This window comes from Tachysurus vachellii, chromosome 14, assembly GCF_030014155.1.
Source record: "Tachysurus vachellii isolate PV-2020 chromosome 14, HZAU_Pvac_v1, whole genome shotgun sequence".
NCBI classification, from domain to species: domain Eukaryota; kingdom Metazoa; phylum Chordata; class Actinopteri; order Siluriformes; family Bagridae; genus Tachysurus; species Tachysurus vachellii.
This window is the reverse complement of record NC_083473.1, coordinates 24,245,949-24,258,275: the sequence shown is the minus strand read 5'-3', so window position 1 is coordinate 24,258,275 and position 12,327 is coordinate 24,245,949. Positions and strand designations below refer to the sequence as shown.

General features: G+C 39.5%; 1 protein-coding gene across 2 annotated transcripts in view; it reads left to right on the top strand.

The window, feature by feature from the left end:
- Positions 1-12,327, top strand: part of wwox (WW domain containing oxidoreductase) — a 161,863-nt gene that overhangs the window by 8,024 nt on the left and 141,512 nt on the right. For both annotated transcript variants that reach the window (XM_060886687.1, XM_060886690.1), the window contains exon 5: positions 6,281-6,387. In XM_060886687.1, coding sequence (XP_060742670.1) covers positions 6,281-6,387 — 107 coding nt within the window. The remainder of the gene's footprint in view (positions 1-6,280; positions 6,388-12,327) is intronic.

Sequence of the window (12,327 nt, the reverse complement as noted above, 5' to 3'; positions counted from 1 at the left end):
GATCGGTCGGAAAAGCGACTCACAAACTGCTGGAGAAAAATACTAAAGGCTTCGATTTTTTTTTTTGATGTAAGAATCAGAACGAAGCTGATATTCAGTCAAATAAATTATAACTTATTTCTTATATTTCTACTTTTCATGGTCTGTGACTGTAGACGCTTTTGTACGGTGTGTTTAAAGAGCAAATACAGTAATAACTCTAGAAGGCATTTACAGCTATGGTATGAGATTAGCACTGAGACGCAGGATCGCAGACGGGCCGCTGGACACAAAAAGATTGTGGCTAAAATCAGAACAAAAAAGAAATTAAATTGGAAATAGATATGAAATATTTATTTATTTATATATTAGATCTTTATTCTCTGATTTTAAAATTTTTCAAAAATAATATTTTTGTAGTTTGTGATTTTTGTGAGAGTGTAAATAAATGAAGAAAATAGCATTTGTTTAAATAAAAGAGAATATTGGATATGTACAAAAAAAAAAAATATATATATATATATATATATATATATATATATATATATATATATATATGCAGTGTGTATATATATATAGATAGATAGATAGATAGATAGATAGATAGATAGATAGGAACTGATGCTCAGGGTCTGAATCGGAGACGAGGCATCGTGTTCTCTCTACTTTCACGACTTATTTGCTTTTATTTCTTTTTTATTTTGACCCCAGCTGCTCTTTTTGCTTCCATTTATGCTCAATTTTGTGAACTTTTTATTGATAACAATTGACTGATGAAATGGAATTTGAGGCTTTTAATGTGTATTTCATGTCTTTTTTTTGATGAATCGGTTTATTGGCTATTTAATGAAATACTAGATGTGGTTGGTTAGTCAAATTATTGAACTTTACTGACCTTGGATATAAATTCTGAGAGCAGGAAGAAAATTACAACTGGTGAATAAAGTCTCAGTAATGAATACGAGTGTGAGTCAGATGAATAGACGAGAGCAAGGACTAGAATATGTGTGTGTTTAACACGTACTGTGTGTGTGTGTGTGTGTGTGTGTGTGTGTGTGTGTGTGTGAGACACGTACACTACTGGTTCTTTTTCTTTTCTGGTTCTCATCCGGAACAATTAAACTTGTGGCAGTGTTTCTGTCTTTTTGTGTGTGTGTGTGTGTTGATGACAGTAAATAAAAAAGCAGTGTCCACATTCAGACCCAGTGTGATGTGACAGAGTGGACTGGTGTGAGAGGATGCTGTGGGGATTCGCTGACCGGCGAGAGCGGAGGGCATGATGAAAAATTGCGCTGGGATTTGGCTGCAGTCGCTGGGGTCAAGGCTGGAGTGTAGGAGGTGACGCAGGAGAGGTTGTACAAGGCAGTCGGGGGGGCAGGAGGAGCATGGAGGTGGAGGTAATAGAACAGCATGAGGCTGCTCAGGTGGAACACCCCCTCCCCCCCACCCCAGTAGATATAATCCATACATTTTACTTTGGGGTGTGACAATGTCTTCCTGATCCAAATGGAAGTATGGTGTTATTAATGGAGGGAATTGGAGCTTGTCATTGGAGGTTCTGTTGCACCAGACATTCCACTTTAACCCCAAAATATATATCAAACACCTGCTGCTCTAAAAAACTAATCTCATAATTCAGCATTTTATAGCATCGCTACCTCAAGTGTCCCAGGTAGCATCATGTAAAAAACAATGCAGTAGGCGTAACTTTAAAATAAAGGTCAAATCTAGACCCCTTAAGTGTTTTTTTTTTTTTTTTTTTGCTTGTTTGTCTGGGGAACAATTAATAGTTCTCTGTAGAACTCTATCCTCACTGTCCACTTTATTAGGAACACCATCAGCAGCACCGTGTATAAATTCATACAGATGCAGGACGACACCTTCAGCTAATGTTCACATCAAACTGTGGAAAACTGGGTGACTTTTACCTTGGCATGGTTGTTAGTAATGGGCTGGTCTGAGGATTTCAGAAACTCCTGTACAAAAAACATCCAGTGTGAAGAAACTTCTCATTGATTCTCTATAACTGCGGTGGATCCCATCGTGTTTGTTTCTCTGTCAGCAAGGGAAAGGGTTTGTTCTTTTTTTATAAGAAATTCAAAATCACGTAACTAAAATTCAAAGAGCCCCATTTTTTCCCTAAAGGTGTAATTGTGTACTGTAAAGTACAGAGGTCTGTTATGTTAAGTCTTTAAATATCATCCATATATTTATGTTGTATAAAGAAAAATTAATTTACTCTCTCACTCACTCATCTTCTACCGCTTATCCGAACTACCTCGGGTCACGGGGAGCCTGTGCCTATCTCAGGCGTCATCGGGCATCAAGGCAGGATACACCCTGGACGGAGTGCCAACCCATCACAGGGCACACACACACACACACTCTCATTCACTCACACACTACGGACAATTTTCCAGAGATGCCAATCAACCTACCATGCATGTCTTTGGACCGGGGAGGAAACCGGAGTACCCGGAGGAAACCCCCGAGACACGGGGAGAACATGCAAACTCCACACACACAAGGTGGAGGCGGGAATCGAACCCCCAACCCTGGAGGTGTGAGGCGAACGTGCTAAACACTAAGCCACCGTGACCCCGCATTAAAGAACTATTTGACTTTTTTGTAGGTTACTAGGAAGACAAACAAAGCATGTTCTGTAATAGAGCTGTAATGTGAAGCAGTGGGTCACAAGTGTTAAACAGTGTAAAGATCGTTTACGTACCGCAGATACGACTAATTCTGTGCTTTAAATGTAGTTTAGTTTTTATCCTATAGCAGGTTTCTGTAAATCATCTGAATGTCATGTCATGATAAATGATATATAAAACACAGTATATGAAAACACACAGCACAGTTTTATACCCAGGAAACATCATTTATGGATGAAAAACACACGACTGAATGAGCATGCGGTTCTTTATCCACAGCAGATCTGAATCATTTGTACATGAAAAATATCTAAAGAACAAAAACAATGCAGTTTAATTTAAAGTTAGTAAAATAGTGAAAGATTTCAGTTCTGTTTATGCACTTTCACTTTTACATAAATGAATTGATATAAATTGATTTAAATCTAATTAACTATGATGCATGTTCGTCTTCACTGGTCGCGCTGTCGCTCTCCATTTTGTAAGGATCAGGAATGTACAATGTTTTGTCCCCAAAATAAGTCTGCATTTATTTGCACGTTAAATCCGACACGTCGCATCTCGTTTGATGAGCAAAAAAGCTGTCGAGTCGTTCACCGAAAAGAAGAAATAGAAAGCAAACCTTGGATTGTGTGCATCAGCAAAACATATCATTTGTGTTGTTGGTGAAGTTGTGTTTGTCTATAAGCAGCACCAGGATACGGCCTGGAACAGACGCCGCAGTAAAAGGCAGAATCTGACCCTTGGGCCGGTCTCTGAAACATCTCGTCCCTTTATCGTTTCACGCCTCCATCTCAAAGTCCATCCTCATTCCACTTGTACAAATCTCCCTTAATGTCAGAAAAAGCAATTAGTAGTGAATAGCGGCTTTGAATCGTCACTTGTTTTATTGCTTTTAATCCACCATTGTTTGATATACATGACTCCCATCTTACATCTGGGTGATAATCCACATCTGGCCGTGTGGACTGTGTGATCAGGGCTGATTGGCTGCCAGGAAACATGATATAGTTTTTTTTTTTTATCTCTGATCTGCAGGTTTCTCAGTTCCCTGTATTTCTCTTCTATATAAATGAACCTCGATGATCGTTGTTTTTCTTTAAACGACAGCCACCAGGTTGCGTCTGTTGTTAAACGCATTATAATTTGTTTCTCATTATGAAAATATCAGCGTTAATTAACTCACGTTTCAAGCTCAACAGCTGCTGTGCATGTTTTAATGGGTCAACAACATTATTTTTTACAAATAATATGATTCTTTATTTATTTTTTTAATTTCTTAAACATGTGCTTTTTTTCTGGTCATTTATTGATAAGGAACACAGTCAGATTTTTGGTTTTTATTTTCTCAGATCAGACTCTTCATGTGGATGCACATTGTTCTCTCCATTACTCCTAATAAGGTGTCATATAATTTAATTCCATGCTTCACTTGTCAGAGAGGAGCTCTTATTCATCTCCAATTTTGAGTTTTAATGGATATTACTCTTTAGCACTCGTCTCACAATTAGGGCGTCTAGTTTGCCTTTTAATGAAAATCAGATTAAAACTTAATCGAATTAAAGTTCATTTTAATTCACCTATCGCTCAGACGGTCTGTCGTGTGGAATCTTGGGGACTGACAGTCAGCTCCGTGTAGTTTACAGAAGTGTGAGGTCAGCTTATCAACCGTAGTGCTGTAGTGTTGATGACATGCAAAAAAAACCCACTCCTATTTGTCATAACCTCAGACACACAGAAGAATCTGATAAAACAGTTAATGTCAAAGGACAAAGGAATGAAGCACACATGGAAACTTAAAGTATAAATATCTAATTCATGTGTGAACTGAAAAGATTTTAAGAGACGTCATTCATAACAGATTGCAGTTGTCACGTGTCATATCCAGAGATGCTCTCTGTGGGAGGGAGGGAGGGAGGGAGTGAGAGAGACAGACAGACAGAGAGGGGGGGAGCGAGAGAGAGAGAGACAGAGAGACAGACAGACAGAGAGAGAGGGGGAGCGAGAGAGAGACACACAGAGAGAGACACAGAGAGAGAGAGACAGAGACAGAGAGAGAGAGACAGAGAGAGAGACACTCAGAGACACAGAGAAAGAGAGACGGAGACAGAGTGAGAGAGACAGAGTCAGAGAGAGAGAGAGACACTCAGAGACACAGAGAGAGAGACAGAGGCAGAGAGACAGAGAGAGACAGAGAGAGACACTCAGAGACACAGTCAGAGACAGAAAGAGAGACACCCAGAGACACAGCGAGAGAGAGAGAGAGACAGAAAGAGAGACACTCAGAGACACAGAGAGAGAGAGAGAGAGACAGAGAGAGACACTCAGAGACACAGAGACACAGAGAGAGAGAGAGAGAGAGAGAGAGAGACACAGAGAGAGAGAGAGAGAGAGACACTCAGAGACACAGAGAGAGAGAGACAGCAGTGGGTCACTGTTTGAGCTCTGCTGGCCTGTCAGCTCTTTTCTCGGCCATGACAGTGTAATATGTTTTACAAGTGACGTGTTTAAAGGGTTATTTCACAGTCTTCAGGATCAGAGCAAGCAGCGATCACATGTGTGCTGCATGAAGGCCTTTCTTTATTCCAAACGACTTTCTATTTAACTTCATTATTGTCAGACTTTTTTCCACTCTTGGCCTCCGTCTCCAACTCTGTCTATTTCCAGCTCTTAAGACCTCTAAATCTGATGCCCATTGTGCCTCCTAAAGTGCTGATGCCAGCTTTAGAAAAACTTTAAACACACTTTGTGTAATCAGAGGGACAATGTAAAACGGCAGGTCAGCAAAACAACCCAAACAATAGCCCAAGGCTCTCCTTAAATAACCTTTTTGTTTTTTGGTAAGTAAGATTTTAATATGATCTTCCCCTTTATGGTGCTGTAATTAGTTCAGTATTTTACTGAAGTCTTCTAACCTTTTCACACGACTTTCTACACGTATCTACTCATGACTCATCTGTTTACTGCTCGTATCACACTGATTGATGCATTTTTCTTGAAGTATGCCGGTGTTGTGTGTCAGGTGTGTGTGTGTGTCAGGTGTGTGTGTGTCAGGTGTGTGTGTGTCAGGTGTGTGTGTGTCAGGTGTGTGTGTGTCAGGTGTGTGTGTGTGTCAGGTGTGTGTGTGTCAGGTGTGTGTGTGTCAGGTGTGTGTGTGTCAGGTGTGTGTGTGTCAGGTGTGTGTGTCAGGTGTGTGTGTCAGGTGTGTGTGTGTGTCCCTCATGTACAGCACTGCTCTGGTGTATTATTACATCTCATTGCTCTGATCCTTGTAGAATCTACCTGTGCTTATGTACAGCGTCTCAATAAAAAGTCACAGGAGCTCTAACCAAGTGCCCAAAGTCCTACTTCAGACTTTAGCAGCCAGTCATTTTCATCAGAGGTTGATGTGGACGTTGGTGTGAAGCTGGACGTGATGTGGAGAAAGTCGGAACCTTTTTATCCTTTTTCTCTGTTCAGGCCCAAATAAAGTGAAAGGGCATTGATCATTTTTGAAGCATTATATGAAAGAGCAGATTAATTTTATCTCTTCCCTCTCTCTCTCTCTCTCTCTCTCTCTCACACACACACACACACACACACACACACACACACACACACACACACACACACACACACACACACACACACACACACACTCTTTGCAGGTTTTGAGACAGCGAGGTCGTTTGCCCTTCATGGTGCCCATGTGATCTTAGCCTGCCGGAACAGCGCTCGCAGCAGTAAAGCAGTTAACCGGATCCTAGAGGAGTGGGTGAGTGTGTGTGTGAGTGTGTGTGAGTGTGTAAATGCAGCACTGTATCTGTATCTCAGAATGAAATTCAGTTCAATTTCTAAATGATAAAAAAGCTACAAAAGTGATTTCATTATTCTAAATCAAATAAAAACATTTTATTGAGGTTGAGAGAATAATAAATTGTCCATATTATTAAATATATTTATTCATTCTGGTTATATAGAGTTACTTTAATCTATTAGTTATTCATACTTCATACTGCTTGGATGGAACGGGCCGCGCTGAGGCAGATCTGTGTGTTATTAGTGTAAGAAGAGCAGAATGGCCATCTGATAATTAACTCTGATTATTGCACTAATATTGTGGCACTCCTGATGCTCCCTTAGATTTATGACTGTGGGAAAATAAACAAATGAAATGTGGGAGCTGGAGCGTAAAGAATAAGCTATTACCAGTGCTGTAATTACAGCCATCCTGAGACTGCGAATTAGTTGATTAATTACAGGATGTCGATAGATTACAGGGGAATCTAAAGCACTTTAAAGTGCCTGAAATATCTAATTGAACAAAGACACTCCTTGATGCTGTATAATTCCTCAGCTCTGACGGCCTGAATCAAGCCATGTTTTAGTAAACGGTACACACACACACACACACACACACACACACATACAAATCCTTCAGTTATTACAATTATTCAAAAAAATTTGTCACGCCTGCTATCATTTTGAAGAATGACTGGATAAAAATGTCAGAAATAGAGCTGATTATGCTAAGATTCTCATTTTCTGATTAAAAAGCAGGATCTGATTTGAATTCCGTATCTCTCGCGTTCCAGCGTGAGTAATGAGCGCAGTAACGTTGGAGTGGCTGTGACTGTGAGGCTACAGACGTCCTCGTACACTAGAGCAGACTCGTATAATAATAATCACTAAAGAACAAAACCAAGGAAGATATGGATGATTAAAATAGCCACATTTTTCATGTCTTCCCTTTCATGCTTTAAAGATTTAGATTTTTTTTTTTTTTTTTTTAAAAACAGATCTTTTTATGAAAAGTCTCCTGAACAAAAAGTCATAACAGGTTCTTGTGCTGTAATATTTAATTCTTGTACTTAGCTAAGTAATACTTAGATGTCAGCTGGAATTACTTGAAGGATGTTTTGTGCTTAGTCGTAAAATGCTGTGAGTTCTACAAATAAATAATACGTGCCAAATTGTATCTGTAAGCAAATGCACGTTAAAGCTGACTAGTCACTTTGCTTAAGCATTATGGTTGTATACTATAATGCATATGATGGCATGTGCTGGCTGCGAGCCCTTAGACAGCATCATCACATAGATATTTTGCATCTGTGGTTGTTTTGGGTTTCTTGTGTGGTGTCATAATGCTGATTTTGTGTGTGTGTGTGTGTGTGTGTGTGTGTGTGTGTGTGTGTGTTTGGACTGATCTGCTGATTTCTACAAATTAAGCACTGCTGATTAGTAGAAAGACATAATAATAGTTTATTTTTAGAGTAGAGCCAGGTTTCTTAGGTCTTTATAGTTCTCTACATTTCACTGTATTATTCATTGAAATGTGCTTACTAGTCTCTCACACACACACACACGCACACACACACACATACACGCACATACACACAAACACACACACACACACACACACAGACACACATGCTTACTAATCAGAGAAAAGCTTAACTCTGTAAAAACACTGCCACTGATTCAGCCTGTTCAGACCCAAGCTGTCACATACACTCCAGCGGCCTCAGACCCGACTTTAACAGCTAGTCGGTTGCCAGATGCTCTGAGATTATATGCAGGGTTGCCAGATCCTCAGTTTGAGCTGTTTATGTGGTTAAGTGAAAGACATCAGGAGGATATAGACAGACATGATTATGTCCCATGTCAGATTATTTTTTTTCTTTCGAAAACCCTCGATATGATTTGTACTTTAAAGCAGATCACTGACCTGATGATCTTTAAGTTACTACTTTCACATCGGGCCACGACTCACAGACAAATAGTAAAATACAGAAACTCTCCTTCCTGTAGAAGAGACAGGGAAAGTTGGAGCTCTAGAATCAGTGGCATTTTAAATTCAGTCACCTAAGAGATGAAATCATTTTAGAATAATCAGTGAGTTATGAACGCTGTAATTCTTGGCTTCTTATTTCCTGCTCTGTGTAATTACAAAAAGAACTGAGAACATCTGACAGTACCAAGAGTTCATTTGGCAGACACACTCCTTTTGAGCTGATTAAGAATAAAGACTCAGACATTTTTAGATACAGTCTGAATTAACAGTTAGTTAGAATAGAGTTTTGGTGTTTCTGGGGTTTTCCACAGGTTGAGCTTTATGATGTGTCTGAGAATGAAGCAGCTATAGAGAATAACAGGCACAAAAAACTGTGAGGAAAGTGCAGAATTGTTTCCTAAAGATCCTTAATATATCTATGTTGAGGATGTAGTTCATGATGTTTAAACACAGGACTGGTTCACATTGTTGGATCAAGTGTTCAGAGCAGCAGGTTATCAACATCACGTCCACAAGGGTGAGCCTGTAGAGTGGGTTTGTAGAGTGGGCCATCCTATCCTCAGATCATCTGTTTCTCTGATCCAGAGGGTGGGGCCCCAGAGGGTGGGGCCCCAGAGGGTGGGGCCCCAGAGGGTGGCTCCTTTATCGAAGTAAAGTCCGGTCTGTTAGTAGGAGGTCTGCTCATCCCTGTGCTCACATACAAGAAGGCATGGTGGTGATTGTCAGCATCCTGTGGTGGTTATAAGGAGTCTAACAGAACTGTGTTTGATGATGACATCATGCTCCCTTCATATAGTGCTGCATTCAGTTCCATCAATATTCAGTTCTGCATATTCAGAGTCAGGTTGCCAACTCCTTCAGTAGAGTTTCTAAGCACATCATTGTGACTATGCAGATTTCTGGTGTGGAGTTCGTGCCTCCTGAGGTTGCCAGATCTTTCTTTTGTACACCAATCTGAGAAGGAGATAGTCATTAACTTCTAGACCACCACAGAAAAGATGATGAAAACCTTAATGTTTGTATCAGTTTTTCATTATTCACTGCAAATAGGAATCACAGCTGTTAGCAGTAGACTGTGGACCATTAAAAAAAATATAGAACAATTTTACTTTTGCAACTACAAATATTTAGGTTTCTGTGATTTACGTCCCAGGTTAAGATTTTTTCATGTGACACACACTCATAAAAGCGAGAGACAATTTAACACAAACAGAAATACACTAATATAAATGAGAAGATTGTAATTAACACATCACTGGAGTCCAGTATAAAATATTGCTGCATGTATAGATATGAGCGTAATTATCACATTAATCACTGAAACAAGATGGCTGCCAGCCTCATTATTATTCAGAATAGCACTTGATAAAGCGCCTCCTTATTATCTCATTAGTACATCCTCATTTTAGCTTTAGATGTGTAAACAACATAATGAAGCCAGACGACACAAAACTGAAGTCATGATGTAATAACGTCTGACTTTTATACAGTTTACAGTGAATATAACTGAGTGATGTCCATAAGGAGCTTTAGTGTTTCTGATGATGGTTTTTCTTACAGAGAATAAAATGTAGTAGTGATGTTAATTTAACCAAAAACTCATTAAGATTAAATCTCTTTTATCACCACACAACACAACACAACGCAACACCACACAATACAACACAATGCAATGCAACACAATGCAACACAACGCAACATTGCAACGCAACCCAACACCACACAATACACAACCCAAAACTGCAACACAATGCAACACCAAACAATACACAATACAACAATGCAATGCAATGCAATGCAACACCACACAATACACAACCCAAAATCGCAATGCAATGCAATGCAACACCACACAATACACAATACAACAATGCAATGCAACGCAACTATACCACACAATAAACAAAACAACACTGCAACGCAACAACACCACACAACACAATGCAACACAAAACTGCAATGCAACACCACACAATACAACACTGCAACGCAATGCAACGCAATGTAACACCACACAACACAACACCGCAATGCAACACACAACACAACACCACAATGCAACACACAATACGCAGCATAACACTGCAACACAATGTAAGGCAACACAACACCTCAAAGCACACTGCATAAAACAGCACACCACAACAATACACAACACAGCAACGCAACACACAAAAAGACACCAAACTGTAACACAACTGCACTCCACTCCGTACCACCACACACCAAAACGCCACACAATACCACACCTCACAGCACCTCAACACCACAACACAACACAATGTTACCGTCTCGTGTAGACGCATTTGTGCTACAAATGGAACTGAATGTAGACGTTTGTTCCAGGAAACATTTTACTGTAACACTAACAAAAGAAATTTTCAACGATTAATTGCTTAATGGTCTGATGAACAGATGCAGTTTTATGTAATGCTGCTAAATTAATAGGTTACTAAATGAAAAGACAGCAGCATTTGGTGCACAATTATTGTGATATATTAATGATAGAAACGTGGTGTCTGCCTCCACCAGGAAGTTGTGTTTCACTGAGTGTACACTCAGTGTAAAGAGGGACGAGTAAGGAAGATACACTAGTGTTAGATAGATAGATAGAGATTATGATGTTTCTTTGTGTGTGTGTGTGTGTGTGTGTGTGTGAGAGAGAGAGATTTACTTTTCTTTATTGCCTGTAAAGTTCTGCTTAACTCCTGCTTGGTTCCTGACCCCCTGAGAGATGTTTAGTAGTCTTGGAGGAAACACATTTCTGATCAAGGCTCATATCTGTTGACCACAATAACTTTTCCCCCTTGATTCTGAGCATGTTTGCCTTTTTGATGTCAAAAATGCTAAGGAGGCACTTTGTAATCATGCTAATTGCCCACCTAGCCTCGTGTTAGCATTTATTCATTGTTTTTTGCAGAATCCTATTTCCAATCAAGAGGAAAATTAACATGGCCGGTGCAGCTAAAGTGGTGTTGTGTTATTAGCATGTGCTTTGGAACCAATTAGAGTGAACCCTGCTGATCCGCTGAGGTTTACAGAGCGAGTGAGTAGAGAAAAGATCAACCTTGTAATGTTTAAAATGTGCATTAACATGGAGGCAGACAGACGTGCCATTGTAATGAGATAAGTGACCGTGTTTAACTTTTCTCTAGCTGCACTCAGGGCTAAACCGCTCAGTCAAGCATTGCTCTCTGTTCCCTATAACTGAGAGAGAAAGTGACTTGGCTCTCTGTATAGACATTTAGCCTGTTAATAAACAAATTCCTATCATATCTTGATATTTTGAGGACAAGACATTGCTTTCCTGAGAGCCGTGAACAGACATCACATCAGCGCATTGGTAGATCAAGTGGTTAAGGCTGTGAGTGTTGGGCCCTTGAGCAAGGCCCTTAACCCTCACTGCTCCAGGGGCACTGTTTCATGGTGTTCATGAGATGTTCAGTTTCTGTTGCTGAGCATCTAGCTGTAATGATTTAACACCACATCATTTCACACTGTACGAGTTTGACACTGCAGTACAGGGTTAAACGGGGCACTAAAGAGCTGCTAGCCCTGATCCAGAGAAGGGTTTCATAACCTGGTGCTATAAACACTGATCTTTGGGAGGACACAGGAAAGGCTTTTGTATAAGGGTCTTGTTTATATATATCTTAAATTTAAATATGAATTTGTGTATATATTATAAATTAGACAGAGTATATTTACTGTGTTTCGGTCTAAATTCATTAAGATATGTATTGCTGCATATCTGCACATCTGTTATATAAAATAAGAAATTATTGCATTATTATGTGTGATAATGTACAATAAAATCTATTAAGACCTCTGTTAAAGCATGAATTTGTAAACTAGGATGCATCAAGTGACTTCTGCATTTTATTGTAAATCTATTATTATTCACTACCTATTTAGTGCTTA